Source organism: Macaca mulatta, chromosome 4 (assembly GCF_049350105.2).
Source record: "Macaca mulatta isolate MMU2019108-1 chromosome 4, T2T-MMU8v2.0, whole genome shotgun sequence".
In the NCBI taxonomy this organism is placed as follows: Eukaryota; Metazoa; Chordata; class Mammalia; order Primates; family Cercopithecidae; genus Macaca; species Macaca mulatta.
Genome location: NC_133409.1, coordinates 128102893 through 128123379, shown reverse-complemented (window position 1 = coordinate 128123379; position 20487 = coordinate 128102893). Strand labels below are relative to the sequence as shown.

The 20487-nt window shown below is 34.0% G+C and overlaps 1 protein-coding gene across 38 annotated transcripts in view; it reads left to right on the top strand.

Annotated features, from left to right (window-relative positions):
• MLIP (muscular LMNA interacting protein) overlaps window positions 1–20487 on the top strand; it is a 258328-nt gene that overhangs the window by 146949 nt on the left and 90892 nt on the right. For 16 of the 38 annotated variants that reach the window (XM_078001295.1, XM_028847473.2, XM_078001294.1 and 13 more), the window contains 4 exons: window positions 1841–1906; window positions 1990–2073; window positions 2213–2272; window positions 11024–11068. The exons of 3 other annotated variants lie outside the window; for them this stretch is intronic. In XM_078001295.1, the coding sequence (XP_077857421.1) occupies window positions 1841–1906; window positions 1990–2073; window positions 2213–2272; window positions 11024–11068 (255 nt within the window). The remainder of the gene's footprint in view (window positions 1–1840; window positions 1907–1989; window positions 2074–2212; window positions 2273–11023; window positions 11069–20487) is intronic. 19 more of the 38 variants (XM_078001303.1, XM_078001289.1, XM_078001313.1 and 16 more) reach the window with 3 other exon arrangements.

Genomic DNA, 20487 nt, shown 5'->3' with positions numbered 1-20487 from the left:
GTTGTAAAATACCTATAATCGACGATCAATTTAAAAAATGCATTAAAAAACAAGTCAAACCACATGAAATTGACATCTTGGCAAGTGTTTTTCAGTTAAATACTGACAATTTTATGTGTATTCAGCCCAGTATAATGCTGAGTTCACTAAAAAAAAAAACAAAAAACCAAAACAAAAACAAAAAGAACCCAAAAGGCAGGGGAAATCCCCAAGGGTCAAATACTAAAAGCAGGCTGAAATTCAGAACGTTTGTCACGGTGCTGATGCTCTGGTAAAATAGAGAACGGGAATTGCATCCCCATTAAGAGGTCAGGATTTTTGAATTGTCACACTCTCAGTTGCAAGAAGAATGATAACATTTTTTTTTTTTTCCAAAGGGAAATGACAATCCTGCTTTTTTTTATTTTTATTTTTTTAGAGACAGTGTCTTACTCTGTTGCCCAGTCTGGAGTGCAGTGGTGTGATCAGGGCTCACTGTAGCCTCGAACTCCTGGGCTCAAACATCTTCCTGCCTCAGTCTCTCAAGTTTCTGAAACTACAGGTGTATGTCACCACATTCAGCTAATTTTTAAAATTTTTTATAGAGATGAGATCTCACTGTGTTGCCCAGGCTGTTCTTGAACTCCTGGGTTCAAGTGATCCTTCTGCCTCCGCCTCCCAAAGTGCTAAGATTACAGGTGTGAGCCACCGTGAATGGTCATAACATTTTCTTATAGCAATCTAGGCTTAGGGTAGGAAAAAATGACCTTTAGTCACGAGCCTACCCTGAGACAGGTTTGAGATTTAATTTATACAATCTCTGTGATAAAATATGTGCTGAAAATTGAAATTTGAATTAATTTTAAATTAGCTTGCCTTATTCTGCTTCTGCAAATAGAGAAGTAGCTTGTATTGGACCAACTGTTTTACAGATAACAATGATAAACTCTGGATAAAAATATAAAAAACTATCTGAAGGTACTGAAGAATGACCAAGGCAGGTAGAAACTGCAGTAGAGTCAACGCTTGCAAGAAAAATATGGCACTAGGTTGGTTTCTAGATTTTATAGTTTTTCACCTTATGGGTAGTCCCTCGTCTGGTCACAATGAAGTAGTGAAAATTCAGCAACAACCCAGCAGACTTATTAGATGAGGAAACAGAGAACAGTGTAAGGTCATACAGAAACTAGAAAATGAGGGGAGAATCTGGAAAAGAGAGTGCCAAATGGAGCCCTAAATGTTGTAGATAAACTCTGCCCAAATCTCTGGATGACTATTGAATGTGCCCATTAGACCCAGCAGAGGAGAAAACAATGAAATAGAGATTTTGCCTAGTTCCCATCATTAGGGAGACAGGGAGTTTGAAGCCAAATTGGCTGTATAAGCAAAAAGAACAAAGCTGGAGGCATCATGATACCTGATTTCAAACTATACTACAAGGCTACAGTAATCAAAACAGCATGGTACTGGTACCAAAAGAGATATATAGAGCAATGGAACAGAACAGTGGCCTTAGAAATAATGCCACACATCTGCAACCATCTGATCTTTGACAAACCTGACAAAAACAAGCAATGGGGAAAGGATTCCCTATTTAATAAATGAAGTTGGGAAAACTGGCTAGCCATATGCAGAAAACTGAAACTGGACCCCTTCCTTACACCTTATACAAAAATTCAATCAAGATGGATTAAAGATTTAAACTTAAGACCTAAAAGAAAAATGTCTTTATGTTAAAGAATAGTTCATCAAATATTTTTTCTTGGAATATTCATACATACAAGGCTTTCTTTGAAGAGACTTTTCTACTCCAGTTGTATGACTAGAAACCTCATATAAGAACTATTTCATTTATCACTAGGCACTAGATGAACCAGCCAAGACTGAAAGTGTCTCCAAGGACAACACATTAGAACCACCAGTGGAGGTAATAACTTCAGATTACCCCTGCTTTTGGTATGCAATCCCAAAACTTATTGCTAACCCAGTACCTGGTTTCAATTCTTCCAGCTGTATTTCCCTGCACAGCTCAGGCAGCAAACTGAAGAGCTCTGTGCTACCATTGATAAGGTCTTACAGGATTCCTTGTCTATGGTAATGCCTTAGACTAGAATATGCAATTCAAACATTTGCTTTGCTTCTCTTCATTTTCCTCTACTTTAGTATGATGCCTCACAGGCTTGTTCTTTTCTTTCCTTTTCTCTTCTTCCTTCCTTCCTTTCTTTTTTTCCAGCATTCTTCTGATTCTCCTTCAAGGTCCCCAAAGACATTGTTGGGTTCTGACACAGTCAAAGTATGTATGTATTTAATATAATTTATGGAACCATAAGATTTATTAGATCAATGATTTCCAAACTGCAAGTCAAGGTCCAATAGTGAATTGAGAAATAAATTTAGTGAATAGCAATCAGTCTTTTTTGTAGAATTTTAAAGATAGCAAATATTAGACTTGGTTTCAAGTAATGTATAGGTTTTGTTGACATTTGATTATATGTACACATATAATGCAAGGTAAGTCTATACAGGGTTGCAAAGTAAAATCTATTTCTGTGGGTCAAGTTCAAAACAATTTGAAAGCCAACATATTAGACTATTTTTTTTTTACGTTGACATTTAGAATGTATAATTTGTGGCTCATTCTCACTCAAATTATAGATTCAATATTTATGGAATTTATAGTCACTTAAAAATAGAGAAGTAAAAAATGAAGTAGACTAAAGTAAAATTAGTCTAAGAGGTTTAACAGAAGTAATATTTCTAGAATTTTTTTCTTTTTGCTGATTGAATTTATTTCGTTATTCTTTGACTCAAAGGGAAATAAAACTGGATATTTTAGATTGTTAGAGTACTACTAAACTATTAATTGTTGTAATTGTGTACATATTTCCTTCTTATAAAATAGTTATTTTCATTTGTTATTATAAAATACTACATTTCTCCAAATTATTTTTTTCAAACAGTTAAGCTCTACTCATCTAAATTTCAAAATGCCTATGATTTTTCCTTTACTGATAATTGTTAGTTATTAGTTACTGTTTTTCTTTTTTTTGGTCAGCCTTATTTATTTATTTCCTTGGAATTAGTATACTTTTTTCCTGTCCTTTCTTAAAACATGGGACACTGTGCATCTAAAGTAATTTTCAAATGTACAGAACTGTACATAACTAGAAGAGTAATCCTAATTTTCAATTGGAATATTATCAATAAATATCCATTAGTAATGACATATAAAACCCAGTAAACAATTGTTATCATATTAATTATATTTTAGCAGAGGACCCACAAATGGATAATTATAATTTCTGTATTTGAAGTCTATTTTGTTATATATCCTTTAAGCCTTTTAATATAAAACTTTGATTTGTCAGATATTATATCAATTTTAAAATATATATTTTTTCTTATTTCATTTGTTGAACATGTAAAAGACCTGTATTATATTAAATATAATGAGAATGGGATTTAAGAAGTTATATATGGATAATAATCTACATTACTGGTTTCTTTAACAAATATTTAATGCTTATGGTGTTAAAAAAAACCCAGTATTTTAGGCTACTTCGTTCAAGGCAATTTTTCGTTCAACAGGTATTTATTAAGCACCTACTGTAAGTCTGGTACTGCAAGGCACTAGGAACATAAGCAAGGCTGAGTAACCTAAGGCACATGCTTTGAATGTAGTGATCAAGGGGTAGAATTCAAGCTGAGACCCAAAGGTGGAAAAGAGCCAGCAACAGAAATTTTGATCAGGAATAATAGCTTTCAGGTACAGAAACAGGCATGTGTAAATTTCCTGAAGCATGAAAGAGCTTAGTGTGTATGAAGATAAAGAAGACAGCCAATGTGCTTGCTGTACACTGAGCTAGGGATGAACAGTGCAAATGATGTTGAGAAACTGGGTTAAGCACAGTAATTTAAACACTTATTTGCCATGGCATGAAGCTTTTATTCCAAAGAAAATGGGGAGACATAAAACCATAGTGGGAATAATATGAAACTATAGAAGATGATCAATATGGCTGCTGTGAGGAGGCTCCTGCAGTCAGGGAAACAGTCAGTGGTGGTGTGGTCTGAATAGGGTGGGTTCAGAAGAGCTAGAGAGAAGCATGACCGTTTGAGGCTTGCCGAGAGTTTGGGTGCGGGTAGTGAAGGAGAGAGAAGAATCATGAATGAACTACAGGTCTCTGCTTTGAGGATGGACAACAACGAAGGAAGAGCTGTATAGTGGCAGGCAGAGGGTTATGTCAGTTTTAGACAAGGATGAGCTTGAAGTGCTTATCAAGAAAGCTTAAACCTGTGTGTTTGAAGCTGATCGGAGATATTTGAGCGTCATTTGCACATAGACATTGTAAGTGTCCTGTACAGAGCTCCAAGGAACATAACATCACAGGTCTGAAAAAGGAGATGGAGAGCCAGTAAATGATAATGAAAAGGCTTTTATGGTAAGAGGGAAGTCAGAGCAGTGTGATATCATGGAAGCTATAGAAGAGAGTGTTTCGAATATAATGATGTTGATTGCAGCCAAGGGTCAGAGAAAGATAAGTCTAAAGGAATGTTTATTAGATTTGACTTGTATATTTTGAAACCATATTGCTGGTGCTTGTGTGTTGGCATTCATTCTCGTTTTTGAGTTTTTAGAAGCTTTATCGGCATATATAATCATTTTTTAACTTAAGGTTTTCCTTCTGAGTATTAATATAGTGACTTTTTATTTATAATTTCTAATTGTTGTTTTCCTAGATGTATCATTTACTGTTACTTTACTTTTTTTCATACCCTTTTGTCTAATTTTCTTCAGAACAGCGTATTTCTGGATATAATTTTTACAGTCAATCAGATTCTATTTACCAGGGACCTTAAGCCACTTATAATTATTGCAATTCTTGTTATGTTAGGGTGAATTTTTGCTATCTATTTCGTGTTTTCTATTTAAAATGTTTTTATTTCTCTTTTTTTTTTTTCTGCTTTCCTTAGGCAATTTTGATATTTACTAGTTTAAACATCTTGAAAATTTTACTTTATATCTTGTTACTTCTGGTAGTTACATGTACATTCTTAAAGACAATTATTATGCTTAATTTTGTATCAATTTTAAAACGTATAAATGTTTTCCCCAACATTTTGTAAGCACTATAGCACTTTTCACTTTCTACTTGTTTTTAATCAACCTGTATATAAAAACACAAGCACATACACATACAATTTATTAGTATTGTTTTGAACTTTATGTCTGAACACTTCTTGATCTTTCCTTTGTTTAGATACTTATTTCTGATTTAGATCCTTATTTTGCACACATTCAAAGCTTTTTCCTGGGTTTATTGTTTTTCTTGTTGGAATCTTGCTTCAAGTTGTATAAAGCAAGATCTTTTTGTGTAGATTTTGTGAGCTCTGTCCATGATAACATCTTTATTTTGCCTTTTCGTTTAAATTATAGTTTTGCTGCAAATAAAATTGTAGGTCCTCTTTCTTCAACATTTTCCCCCTAGGTTTCTTTTTCTTCAACAGCATACTTATGAATTATTTTGCCAGCATGATACTCGTTCCTCGGCTATAGAGTGATCATTTAAAGAATTGCTGTATAAGCTTTTCTGTATAAAACTTTATCTTTATGTATGATCTTACAGATATTTCTTATGATGTATCTAGGCATGCATTTTTTTCTTGTATATTTTGATTGTTACCCTTTATGACCTTTCATATGAAGTCTTCGATCTTTTCTTTCCCTTTTAATCATTATTTTTGCAAATATTTATTCCCACATGGGACTCTTATAATACTGATTTTGTCACTTTTGATTGTGTATTTCATGTCTCTTACTCTTCATATTTTTCTATTTATTATTTTCTAATTCCTTCAAGAGGAATCCTTGATCTAATGTTCCAGTTCAAGATTTTGTTCAGTATCTATTCTTTCCTTCAATTCCTGTCTTACATTCTTTGTTGAAGCTGACATAATTTTTTCTTCTAAATAAGATTTATTGAGGCATAATGTAATCACTGTAAACTCCATCTTTTTAGTTTACAGTTCTGAGTTTTGACAAAAGAATCCAATCATATAATTACTACCTCATTCCAAACAAAACATTTCCATCAACTGAAAAAGTTCCCTGTGCTCCTTTTTAGTATATACTTCCCTCTAACCCAAGTCCTGGGAAACCACTTATCTTTTCATGTGTTCCTATGCTTTTGCCTTTTCAAGAATATCATATAAATGTAATTATATAGTCTGTAGTCACTTTAGCCTTTACTTAGTAGAAGGCATTTGAAATTCATCCACATATCATTGCATGGATCAGTAGCTCTCTTTTTTTTTTTTTAATTGCTGATTAGTAGTCCACTGTGTGGATGTTCCATCCTTTGTTTATCTATTCACCAGTTAATAGATGGTTGGGTTATTTCTAATTTGGAGCTATTACTAATAAAGCTTCCAAGAACGTTTGTAAACAAGACTTTGTATGGATATATGATTTCACTTATCTTGGGTAAATACTTAGGAGTGGAATAGAGGAACCATTGTTTTCTTTTATAGTATTTAAGTTTTTCAGATGTCTTATTATGTTTCCATGGAAACTCAAATTTCCCTGAGCATGTCAACTAAGTTGGGTGTATATATGCCTGGTTCCTGGGGTGGCAGGTCCTGAAACCCAAGTCCTAGCACTTGTCAATTCTGGTGAGGTTTATTTATTTATTCTTTAAGAGCAGGAGGAGCATGTGCTTCAGAACGGAGAAGTGCCATAGTATCAACCAGTTCCCACTTGCCACTTCCTCTCCACCCTGGTGACCCTGACCCTCCTTTCTGCCTCCCTGCACCTCTGCTTATGGTATATTCTTCTCTTCCAATAGCTGTCCCAGTCATCACTGCTAAGCAAGGGATCAAGAGAAAGATTCATCAGAAGCTGGCCAGTTGTTGAAACCTATAGTTAACTATTTTCTCCCCGAAGGCTGAAGGACCACTTTGATATTGTCTTCATTGTTACCTCTTTTTACTACCCTCAGATTTTAGTAGTCCCTCACTTCACCCCATTGATCTTATCTCTGATGTTTAAATGTGTTGTGGCATGAGAAAGCAGGGATAGAATATGTAAAAATAAAACAAAACAACTATTTTGAAACGTTTGGCTGTTAAAAGGAAAAGGAAATTAGGTTGGTAGTAAGGTCAAGAAAGAATTTTTTGTTTTGTGAAGCTGAAAATGACAGATCAAATTTGCATGTGGTGGCATTGGTCTCAGCAGAGAAAGAAGTACTAATTCTAGAGAAGAAGGGGAAATAAAGGTCTGAATATTTGTGCCCCACCCACCTACTGAGAATTCATATGTTGAAATATATGAAGGTATTATCAGATGGGGCCATTAGGAAATGATTGGGTCATGAGGATGGGGACCTTATGAATGGGGTAAGTTCCCTTACAAAACAGTCCTGAGAGAAACCTCTTACCCTTTCCACCATGTAAAGACATACAAGACGGCCTCATCTATGAACCAGAAGTGGGCCCTCACCAGACACCAAATCTGCTAGTGCCTGGATTTTAGACCTCTTAGTCTCCAGAACTGTGGAAAATAAACTTCTGTTGTTTATAAGCCACTCAGTCAATGATATTTGTGATAGTGGCCCAAATGTGCTAAGACCATTTGATAATAAGCTGGAAATGTCCTTCATTGTAACAGGATGGAAAATAAAGGACATGACAGCTACAGATGCAAGAATGTTTGTAGTTTGGTGGAAGAGAAATAATTTTATAACCAATATCTTTAGTTATTTCATAACTAACACCTTTCAATGAAGTAAAATGTAAGATCATTAACTAAGATTGAGGGGAGAAGGTGTGATAGGGATGAATTTTAAAAAGTTAAAAAATGTTTATATATTCTACTTTCAATTCCTTTTCTCCAGTTTCCTCTTAAATCTCCTTTTTTATGTCACCAAAACCACTTTTTCCAAGGTTCCTGAAGTCCTCTGCATTGCAATAAACCCAGTCCTGAGTTGAGATGACAGCAACAGAATTTGAGACAGTTGCTCACACCCTCCTCTTTGATACATTTTCCCTCTACAGTATTTTAGAATGCCTTACTCTATCTGTTTTTCCTCTATCTCCCTTTTTGTTATTATTTCTTAGTCTCCTTTGCTGGTTCATCTTCTTCTTCACAAACTGTTAATGTTGGAATGCTGTAGTCATGAGTCCTCAAACATCTCATTTCTCTGTATATTCATTCCTTTGGTGATCTCACTCTGTTTTATGTTATAAAAACTAACTACATATATGCTGACAACTCTATTTCTAGTCCACGATTCTCTCTCAAACTGCAGACTTCCAAATACCTACTCTTCATTTCCATTTAGACTTCTAACAAATGTCTTATCCTCAATATGCATACAAATAAAATCTAGATTTTCTCTGACAAAATGATTCCATATGTTGCCTTCTCATCTCCATTGGTAGAATTTCACTCTTTCATTTGCTCAAGGCCAAAAACGTTGGTGTCAGGTTTTATTCTTCTCCTCCTCTCACATTTCACATCTCTTCTATAGAAATCCTGTTTCTACAGCTTCAGAATATGTCGACTATGGTTATTTCATGGCTTCTGCACTACTGAGCCACTGTGTTTTGTTGGATAGTACAAGAGTTTTGTCCCTATACCTCTGACTCACAATAGTTTATTCTTAACACATGAAATGCAGAGAACCTTTTAAAGCATAAGTCAGATCATGACCCTCCTCTATTTAAAGCCAGAAGTGCTGACACATTTCCCTCAGAATATAAGCAAAGTCCTCACAAGGTCCTGGAAGGGCCTGTATGGTCTGGTGCCCCAATGCTTCTGTGATTGCCTTTTTCTTCCAACTCTCTCCTTTACTCACTCCATCCCAGCCCACTAGCCTCCTTGTTGTGCCTTGGATGTGTCAAGCATGCTCCTGTCTTAGCACATTAGTTTCTTTTCAAATCAGTTATATCACTGATCTTTTTATAGTTTCTATCATACTGTGAAAAATGTTCTGCCTTCATCTCCAAAATCATGGTTAAGTATGGTTGTTTTCAGTCTGGTTCTGAAAAGACACATGTCTTAATCTCTGGGGGTCTTTTTTTTTTTTTTTTTGGTTGTTTATTATTTCCGCTCATCCTCATTCACATTGTCTTGCCTTTTTGTGTATCTGAATCTGATGGTATGCTAGATATCCTATTTGAAAATTTCTTAATAGAAATGGAGACTTCATATGATATTACCTTTCCATAGAAAGTCTTTTTTTGTTGTTTCTGTCAGACACTGGGAGCACTAGCAAGAAAAAACTACCTGAATTTAATTTAAGGTTCTGAGATTATTTTTTTCTGGACAGTCATCTTCAGATGATTTGATACCAGGCTGAAGACTATGTGAGTCTTCTGGGTCACTCTTACTCCTAGGGACCCAATCTGTTCTTGGCGAGTCCTGGTTGACTTTTCTCTATATATACCTGTGAGATATCAAAAGTTTGGGTTAGCTTCTCAAGCAACTCATCATTATTTGCAAACATCCCCAGGGCAAAAGCAGTTCTGAAATGCTGAACTTCTCTCTTCAGGTTCCCATCCTCTTTTGATTTTGCCCAGCAATTATTAGCTCTCTTTTTAGTTCATTGATGTATTTGATGAAATATTTTTCAATATATTGGTCAGTTTTTTATTGTCCTTTATGGAAAGATTATTTCCAGTTTTCTATCCACAATTCTCAGTGGAGAAAATCCACCTTAGAAACTTTGCACTTGTTCCCTCTTGTTAGAATGCTCTTTATTTAGAATACCACACACTCAACTCCCTTACTCCTTCAAGTCTTTGAAGTCTCCTTCAAATGTCACCTTCTCAACACTGATCATCTAATTTAAAATTGTAAACTCCCAGCACTCTTGACCTCCTTAACATCTAGGTGGTCCAGAAAAATATGAGGTATTTTATAGAAGCAAATAAATTTTTATCTGGAAGTGCATATATTGCCCTAGGCTTCAAATTATTTCTACTCTTTTTCATTGCATTTATTCCTTTCTAACATATAATTTACTTATTTATGATTTCATTGCTTATTTCTCTTCTTCCAGAATGTGAACTCCTTAATGGTGGGACATTTTTTCTCTTCTGTTTACCAATAAGTCCCAGGGGTGTAGAACAGTGACTGGCACACAGTAGATGCACAATAAATATGTGTTGAGTGGATGAATGAATCAAATAGCTATTTCATCTCAGAAAGTGGGCCTACAAAAGCAGAATTTGGGGCAGTACCAAATGCACATTTGAAATTGATAATTATTAATTTAAAATAAAATTAATTAATTTGTTTGAAAGAGTTTCTCCAACAATGTTTTGCATCTCAGATACAAGTGTGGAGAAAAATGGATGGCAAGGCCAATTTAGGGTTGAGTTCTTTTTTTTGGAAGTGAACTTGTCACAGGAAGAGAGAAGATAAAAAATAAAAGTATTAAAATGACTTATAATATTAAATAATACAAGCTAAGAGGTAAAGCCGGAATAACGCTGATGAAGGTCAGTGATTTGGAAGTCCCAATGATGTGGATGTTGTACTAGCAGCACTAGAGAAATGAAGATGATGGATAGGAGGTAGAGGTCTGAGTGTGGGACATTTGTAATTGAAATTTCTGAGAGTTTCTGTTTTACTGGCGAAGGTAAAATTAAGGAGCTTTCTGGGAGTGAATGATTGAAATGGAGTAGATGAGAACATCTTTGGAATTGAGGAGCTCAAAAAGTTGAAAAGACAGAGATTTCTACATGAGTTTTGAAATAGGCAAAAATTACAGAAGAAATGTGAGGAAAGAACTATTATGATCTATGAGTTAACATCATCAATAAATAAGGAGAAATTAGCAGAAAGTTGATAGATAAAGTCAGTGAAAAGAATAATCAAGTGATATCATTTTATAAAATAATTTTCAAAAAAAGATATTGTATAGAGAGACCAATGTTTAGAAAGTCTCAATCGAGAAGAAGGTGAACACATTCCAGACGTTAAGTCTATTATTATTTACTTTATTATTTCAGAAGTATAATTGTTTTTATCTTCATACAGACTCCCACAACTCTTCCAAGAGCAGCTGGTCGAGAAACCAAATATGTAAGTACCTTTATAATTATACACACTGTTTTTCAAATGGGTGCCTGTGTATACTTTGGAGAGAACACAATTATACAGTAATTTAAATAGAATTAATTGATTTTTTAAATAAGTTAAAGGGTAGGATGATATGATTGGCTCAGATACAGAAAATCAGGTTATGTCAGAGATAAAACATCAGGTATGCTTATCAAATAAATTTGTTCTTAACTGAGATCTAGTTGGATTAGTTTAGCTAAATAAAACAGAACTGCCACACCTGCTTCCTGATTTTCTAGTTATCAACACTTAGATGACATTTTCATTTTTGTAATGGTTTATTATGCTTATCGAATAGTCAACTCATATACTTGAAATATTAAGATTTTTCCATTTCTAATGGGATTGCCAGTTTAATCAACTTTGACTATTTTGTTGCTTTCCTGCATTTAAATTATTAACAAATAAACCAATTTCCACTTTTGAGCAAAAACAGATCGATCATGGATAGATATAGACTCACATTCAAGTCAAATAATTATGAGTAGCTGGCTCTGAGTGTGTTAGACATACACATGCATAGCCTCATCCCAACTCGTGTTCACTCACCTAATAATTGTATTTTCCATCATGTGGTCAACTTCTGCTTCTGACCAAATGTATTCTAGTAGAAACAAGATTAACTCCTTAGTAAGTGTTTAGTTTTAAGTCTAAAACAAATTAGTAAACTATTCCATTTAAGTTACGCATTTGTAGTTTTTATCATAATTATGAAGAGTAAATAGTTATTAAATGTGTATTTTGTGCCATATCATCATTGTAATTTATACAGTTCTTCCTCCATTTGAATCTCCCCAAGGAAAGTAATAAACTGGGTGAAATTACTAAATTTTATAACATCCAGAAAATCGTGTTCAGAGGATGTGGGTAGGAACACTGCTTAGACCATTTTCTGGAAGTTTCACTGTTATTTTTCATTATTATTGGAAGCCATTGAGAGTAATACTTAAAAATAATGAAGGCATTTAGTAGACTAGACCCAAGTTTAAAATCAGTGTTGCTTTTAGGTAGCTATCTGATTCTGGGAAAATTACTCACCATTTAACCTTTCTGTGCCTTTGTTTCTTCATCTATGAAATGGGGATACTAATAATTTTCTTATGTAAGATTTATATTAGCTAATCTATGAAAAGCCCTTAATGCAATCCTGATACAAAGGAATTGCTCGATAACTAAAAGCTTTTTCTTTCCTTTCCCTTTTTCCTTTATTCACACCTCCTTTCTTCTCTTCCTCTTATCTATCTTTGGAAGACTAGAAGTATCTTGATTTAATTGAATTCCTTGATTCGTTATTGGGTACAAGAAAAGAAACTTTCCTAAAGGTGTTTCTATACTTTTTGTGACTAATACATTTTACAAGAGCCAGACCCCCAAAAAAGTCACTGGAATTTTTGCTCTGTCACTCACCTTCTTATCTTACCTACTCTGGCATTTCAGCAAAATGTCTCTAATTAGATTAGTTTTCAATAGGTTCAGAGAGTTGTTGTCATTATCCATTCCTCTCTGGGAGTGGTTAATTTGGTAGCAATTGAAATGATTCTGGAGCGACTTCTTCAATCTCCATAGTTAGAAATTATTTGAAATTATTCCTTACTTTCAATCAATTATCATACTTAATTAAAACATGTTAACTTTCATGCCTTTAATGTTGTGAGAGCATTTAAGTTATTCAAAGTTAAGAATGAACCATCAAACAGCTTCAGTATAGGCCAGAACAAATATAAACTCTAATTCAGATAAGATTCTTGACCTTAATTAAAATTCGTTTCTTGAGTAAGAAGCTTTGTTTTTACTTTATTTTACAACATGACATTTGAATTGTTGTTTGTGGCCCCTAAAATACGTCCGTGTCTTTTGGAAGACCATAAGGGATCATTTTACAACGAAAGGTCAAAACTAGTTTGGCGCCGACTCTCGGATTAGTCATATTTGTACATATTCGGCTGTAGTTATTACAATTTACTAGGTGATGTCTGATACATTTAGTTTGAGGAGAAAAGATTAAATTTTAGAGCAGAAGTCCACTTTAGCTATAAGCTTTAGTCTTGAGTGAACAAGAGCTTATCTTGTATGTCTTAAATACAGTATGTTCTGATTTTTTAAAAAGAATGACACTGTAATATTTTCTTCTAAAAATTCTAATATTTGTATTGACTCAGTTATGGGATGTCTCACTTTAAGTATGAGTTTACTAGCTGTGATTTAATTAATTCATTTATCACTATATACTTCTCTCTTTCCCATGACAACTAAAAAGCGACTCTGAGAAGTCTATTTCTGTAACATTTCAATATTTCACCATCTGTCTTCAAACTTTGGAGAAAGTTGTCATCTTCAGAGTATATACCTGCTGGGACTCAGTGAGTCCTTGACTTTGTAAATATTCTTAGATTAAATTCAAAGGCAGGGATCATGCAAGTTACCAACTCCTATACCACAGAGGAGGTTGAATAAAGGGAAGACATAAATTAGAGCCAAGAAAAAAAAGTTTGGTTACACTTGAGGATATCCTGAACAAGTTAGTACTGACCACCTAAAATTCCTATTTGTGGAGGCTCTTTAAAAGTATATCTGATTGCTACACATTATATGTCTCAAAACACCACTATGCAGCCCATGGATGTGTACAATGATTATTTGTCAATTAAAAAATAAAATTAAAAAGATATAGTATATAATCTATGGATCAAGACTAGTAGAAAAACTAGTCACTATTTCTAGCCCTGTTATTCAGTTTTCCACCACTATTCATTGATTCAACAAATATTTATTGAGTGTCTACCAAGTACCATTCACTGAGGAGTCACTGGGGTGAGAGGAGTGAACACAATGACAGGATGCCAATTTCTGAAGCATATATTCCAATGATAAGACAGATAGTAAACAGTTAAAATAGTAAATGAGCAAGAAACTTTATTGTAGAAATAGAGAGGAGGTAGCCAGAGAACCTATTGATGTTAAAACCAACTTACAAATTTGCTAGTTTTCAATGTATTCATAGGTTTTCCAGTTTTCCTGGGATAATTATAATGGTTTAATAAAAGAATAAGAAAGTGTATGGCTAATTCCGCTTTATAGGCCTTTGGTGAAAGACTGTCTTCTCTGGAAAAAAAAAAGAAAAAAAGAAAAATAAACAAGGAAAATCAACTCACAATAATGTTTCTTTCTTTGGGTCTTTATTGCACATATTGTGACATTTCATACAGTCTGTTTTTTAGGATGAGCCAGGTGCAGTAAGAGCAACACTAATTCAGACTAATTAAAGTTAAAGTAAAGGTTTTCTCCAGTCTGTGGTGGTCTTAAAATGCAGGCTATTTTAAAATAATTTAATTGGGATTCTTTTAAGTGTAATAGAATTGAAACTGGGCTAACAATATGTTGAACAGGGAGTGAGCCTTTGGTCACTTGCAGGATTGATTAATTTATTTCATTCGATTATTTTAAAAAGATGCTAAATTCAACAATAATAATAACTAATATTTTGAGCTCTTACCTTGAAAATAAAGCTTAACTATCTCATTTAAACCGTATACCAAAACTATGAGGTGGGTATTATTATTTTAAAATCTCCATCATACTGAGGGGGAAAACAAGTCTGAGAAGTCAGAGTAGGCAAAACCCAACCCAAGTTTTCTTCATGTCAAAGTTTCTGCCATTGATATTTCTATATACTTGTAGAAGTGTAAGTACATATGGAAATAGTTTGCATTCTTTAAATATTTTATCCATTCATATTTATACCCTGGCTCCAAATTATTTCTTCATGCCCAATAACCTTCAGCCTAAACTTAGAAAGAATAATTTCATATTTGGTCATATTAACATCTCAAATGATAGTGATTTACTCTTTCCAGGGTTTCAAATCATGAGCTTAAATGTACATTAACTCATAATATATCAGATAAGGTATAAGAGAGTTATTTCTTATTGAAAATCATTTTTAAAGTTTATTTCCTTCATGTAAATAAATAGATTTCCTTTCTAAACAAATTTTTAATATATTTATTTTTGTGGGTACATAGTAGTTATATATGGAGTACATGAGATATTTTGATATAGGAACGCAATGCATAATAATTACATCGTGGAAAATGGGGTATCTGTGCCCTCAAGCTTTTATTCTTTGTGTTACAAATAATCTGATTATACTCTTTTAGTTATTTTAAAATGTACGATAAAATTATTATTGACTATAGTCACTTGGTTGTGCTATCAAATACTATGTCTTGTTAATTCTTTCTATTTTTTTTGTACTCAATAACCATCCCTACCTCCCCACCCCAAAGCAACTCCCACCATTCTCAGCCTCTGGTAACCATTCTTCTACTCTCTATCTCCATGAGTTCAATTGTTTTGATTTTCAGATCCCACAAATAAGTGAGAACATGTGTTGCTTGTCTTTCTGTGCCTGGCTTATTTCATTTAACATAATGACCTCCAGTTCCATACATGTTGTAGCAAATGACAAGATCTCATTCTTTATAATGGCTGAATAGTACTCCACTGTGTATAAGTACCATGTTTTCTTTATTCATTCACCTGTTGAAGGACACTTAGGTTGCTTCTAAATCTTAGATATTGTAAACAGTGCTGTGGCAAACATGTGAGTGCAGATACCTCTTTAATATACTTATTTTCTTTCTTTTGGGCATATAACCAGCAGTGGGATTGTTGGATCATACATGGCAGCTCTTTCTTTTTCATTTTCTGAGGAACCTTGAAGTTGTTCTTTATAGTGGTCGTACTAATTGCTGGTGTACAGTCCCACCGACAGTATACGAGGGTTCCCTTTTCTCCATATGCTCATAAGCGTTTGTGATTGCCTGTCTTTTGGATTAAACCCATTTTAACTGGAGTGAGATAATATCTCAGTGTAGTTTTGATTAGCATTTCTCTGATGATCAGTGATGTTGAGCATCTTTTCATATGCCTGTTTGCCATTCGGATGTCTCCTTTTGAGAAATGTCTACTGAAATCTTTTGCCCATTTTAAACTACAATTATTATACTTTTTTATAGAGTTGTTTGAACTCCTTACATATTCTGGTTATTAATCCCTTCTCAGATGAGTAGTTTGCAAATATTTTTTCCCATCCTGTGTATTATTCCTTCAGTTTGTTGTTTCCTTTGCTGGGCAGAAGCTTTTTAACATGATATGATCTCATTTGTCCATTTTTGCTTTGGTTTCCAGTGCCTGTGGGGTATTATTGGAGAAATTTTTGCCCAGAAGAATGTCTTGGAAAGTTTTTCTGATGTTCTCTTGTAGTAGTCTCATAGTTTGAGGTCTTAGGTTTAAGTATTTAATTCATTCTGATTTGATTTTTGTGTATTGCAAGATATAGGGGTCTAGTTTTATTCTTTTGCATATGGACACCCAGCTTTCCCAGCATCATTCATTGAAAAGACTATCTTCCTTATGTGTGTTCTTGCCACCTTTGTCAAAAACGAGTTCACCGTAAGTGAGCAAATTTGTTTCTGGGTTCTCTATTCTGTTCCATTGGTCTATGAGTCTGTTTTTATGCCAGTACCATATTGTTTTGGTTACTATAGCTCTGTAGTAGAATTCGAAGTCAGATAATGACTTCTTCAGTTTTGTTCCTTTTTCTCAGGATAGCTTTGGTGATTCTGGGTCTTTTGTGGTTCCCCATAAATTTTAGGATTGTTTATTCTATTTTTATGAAGAATGTCATTGATATTTTGATAGGAATTGTTTTGAATCTGTAGATTACTTTGGGTAGTATGGACATTATAACAATATTGATTCTTTAAATCCAAGAACATGGGATATATTTCATTTTTTGTGTGTGTCCTCTTCAATTTCTTTCATCAGCATTTTATAGTTTTCATTGTAGAGATTTTTCACTTCTTTGGTTAAGTGAGTTCCTAGATTTTTGCTTTTACTTGTGACTATTATTGTACATGATATTACTCTTTTGACTTCTTTTTTAGATTGTTCACTGTGGGCATGTAGAAATGCTACTGCTTTTTGTATGTTGATTTTGTATCCTGCACCTTTACTGAATTCATTTATCAGTTCTAATAGTTTTGGGTGGAGTCGTTAGGTTTTTCCAAATATAAGATCATATCATCTGCAAACAAGGATAATTTGACTTCTTTCTTTCCAATTTAGGTGCCCTTTATTTTTTCGCTTGTCTGATTGTACTAGCTACAACTTCCAGTTATGTGTTGAATAACAGTGGTGACAGTGGACATCCTAGTCATGTTCCATATCTTAAAAGAAAAGCTTTCAGGTTTTCCTCATTCTGTATGATTCTAGCTGTGGCTCTGTCATATATGACTTTTATTATGTTTATATATACTCCTTCTGTACCCAGTTTTTTAAGAGTTTTATTTATCATGAAGAGATGTTGAATTTTATCAAATGCTTTTTCAGCATCAAGGATCATATGGTTTTTGCCCTTTATTTTGTTGATATGACATATCACATTGATTAATTTGCATATGTTAAACCATCTTAGCATCCCTGTGATAAATCCTACTTGATCATGATGAATAATCTTTTTAAGGCATTGTTGAATTTGTTTTGCTAGCATTTTATTGAGGATTTTTGCATCAATATTCATCAGAGACATTGGCCTGCAATATTCTTTGTTTGATGTATCTTTCTGGCTTTGGTATCAGAGTAATACTGGTCTCATTATAGAATGAGATTTGTAGTATTCCCTTCTCCTTTTTTTTTTTTTTCCGAATAGTTTAAGTCAAATTCGTATTAGTTCTTTAAATGTTTCATAGAATTCAGCAGTGAAGCCACTGGGTCCCGGGCTTTGCTTTACTAGGAGACTTTTTATTACAGCTTTGATTTCATTAGTTGTTATTGATCTGTTCAGGCATTGGATTTCTTCATGGTTCAGTCTTGATAGGTTGTATGTATCTAGGAATTTATCAATTTTCTCTAGATTTTCCAACATATTGGCATATAGTTGCTCACAGTAGCTACTAATAATCCTTTAAATTTCTGTGGTTTCATTCCATGCTCCTGGATAGAAAGAATCAATATTGTGAAAATGGCCATACTGCCCAAAGTAATTTCTAGATTCAATGCTATTCCCATTAAACTACCATTGACATTCTTCACAGAATTAGGAAAAAAAAACTTAAAAATTCATATGAAACCAAAAAAGAGGCTGTATAGCCAAGACAATCCTAAGCAAAAAGAACAAAGCTAGAGGCATCATGCTACCCTACTTCAAACTATACTACAAGGCTACAGTAACCAAAACAGCATGGTATTTGTACAAAAACAGACACATAGACCAATGGAACAGAACAGAGATCTCAGGAATAAGACTGCACATCTACAACTATCTGCTCTTCAACAAACCTGACAAAAACAAGCAATGGGGAAAATATTCCCTATTTAATAAATGGTTCTGGGAAAACTGGCTAGCCATATGCAGAAAATTGAAACTGGACCCCTTCCTTACACCTTATACAAAAATTAACTCAAGATGAATTAAAGATTTAAATGTAAAGCCTCAAACTATAAAAACCCTAGAAGAAAATCTAGGCAATACCATTCAGGACTGGCACCAGCAAAGATTTCATGATGAAAACTTCAAAAGTAATTTCATCAAAAGCAAAAATTGACAAATGGGATCTAATTAAAGAGCTTTTGCACAGCAAAAGAAATTATCATCAGAGTGAACAGACAACCTAGAGAATGGGAGAAATTTTTACTATCTATCCATCTGACAAAGGTCTAATATCCAGAATCTACAAGGAACTTAAACAAATTTAAAAGAGAAAACCAAACAACCCCACTAAAAGGTGGGCAAAGGATGTGAACAGACAATTGTCAAAAGAAGACATTTATGCCGCTAACAAACATGAAAATAGCTCAACATCGCTGATCATTAGAGAAACACAAATCAAAACCACAATGAGATACCATCTCACACCAGTCAGAATGGCAATTATTAAAAAAGTCAAGAAACAACAGATGCTGGTGAGGCTGTGGAGAAACAGAAATGCTTTTACACTGTTGGTGGGAATGTAAATTATTTCAACCATTGTGGAAGACAGTGTGGTGATTCCTCAAAGTCCTAGAACCAGAAATACCATTTCACCCAGCAGTCCCATTACTGAGTACATATGCAAAGGAATAATATAAGTCATTCTGTTATAAAGACATATGCAAGTGTATGTTCATTGCAGCACTGTTCACAATAGCAAAAAGATGGAATCAATCCAAATGCCCATCAATGAGAGACTGGATGAAGAAAATGTGGTACATATACGCCATGGAATACTGTGCAGCCATAGAAAGGAAAAAGATCATGTCTTTTGCAGGAGCATGGATGGAGCTGGAAGCCTTTAGCCTCAACAAACTAATACAGGAACAGAAAACCAAACACCACATATTCTCACTTATAAGTGGGAGCTGAACAATAAGAACACATAGACACGGGCAGGGTGGCGGGGGAACAACACACACTGGGGCCTCTCGGGAGGGTAGGGAGAGGGAGAGCATCAGGATAAATAGCTAATGCATGTGGGGCTTAATGCCTAAGTCATGGGTTGATAGGTGTAGAAACCGCCACGGCGCACGTTTAGATGGGAAACTAATCTGCATGTCTTGCACGTGTATCTTGAAACTTAACATAAAATAAAGTAAAATAAAATAATAAAAAAAGTTCATGAGGAAAAAAAATTCTGTAGTTTCCATTGTAATGTTTTCATTTTCATTGCTGATTTTATTTGTGTTTCTTCCCTTTTTTGTCTTTATTTGTCTGCCTAAAGATTTGTCAATTTTCTTTATCTTTTCAAAAATCACCTTTTTGTTTCATTGATCTTTTGAATTGCTTTCTTTGTTTCAAATTTATTTATTTCTGTTCTCATATTTATTATTTTTCTTCTACTAATTTTGGGTTTGGTTTGCTCTTGCCTTTCTAGTTGTTTAAGGTGTTTTATTAGGTTATACAAAGTTTGTTTTTATGTAGGAACTTACAGCTATACATTTCCCTGTTAGCACTGCTTTGCTATATCCTGTAGGTTTTGGTATTTTGCATTTCCATTATCACTTGTTTAAAGAAATCTTTCAATTTCTTTCTTAATTTCTTCATTGACTCACTGGTCATTCAGGAGCATATTGTTTAATTTCCCTGTGTTTGTATAGTTTCCAAATTTCCTGTTGCTATTGATTTCTAGCTTAATCTCCTGGTGGTCAGAGAAGATGCTTGATACTGTTTTAATTTTTTGAATGTTTTAAGACTTGTTTTGTGACCTAACATATGGTCTATCCTTGAGAATGATCCATGTGCTAAGGAGAAGCATGTGTTGAGGCATGTATAGCTGTTGGATAAAACATTCTGTAAATATCTATTAGGTCCATTTGGTCTATAGTATAGATTAAGTCTGATG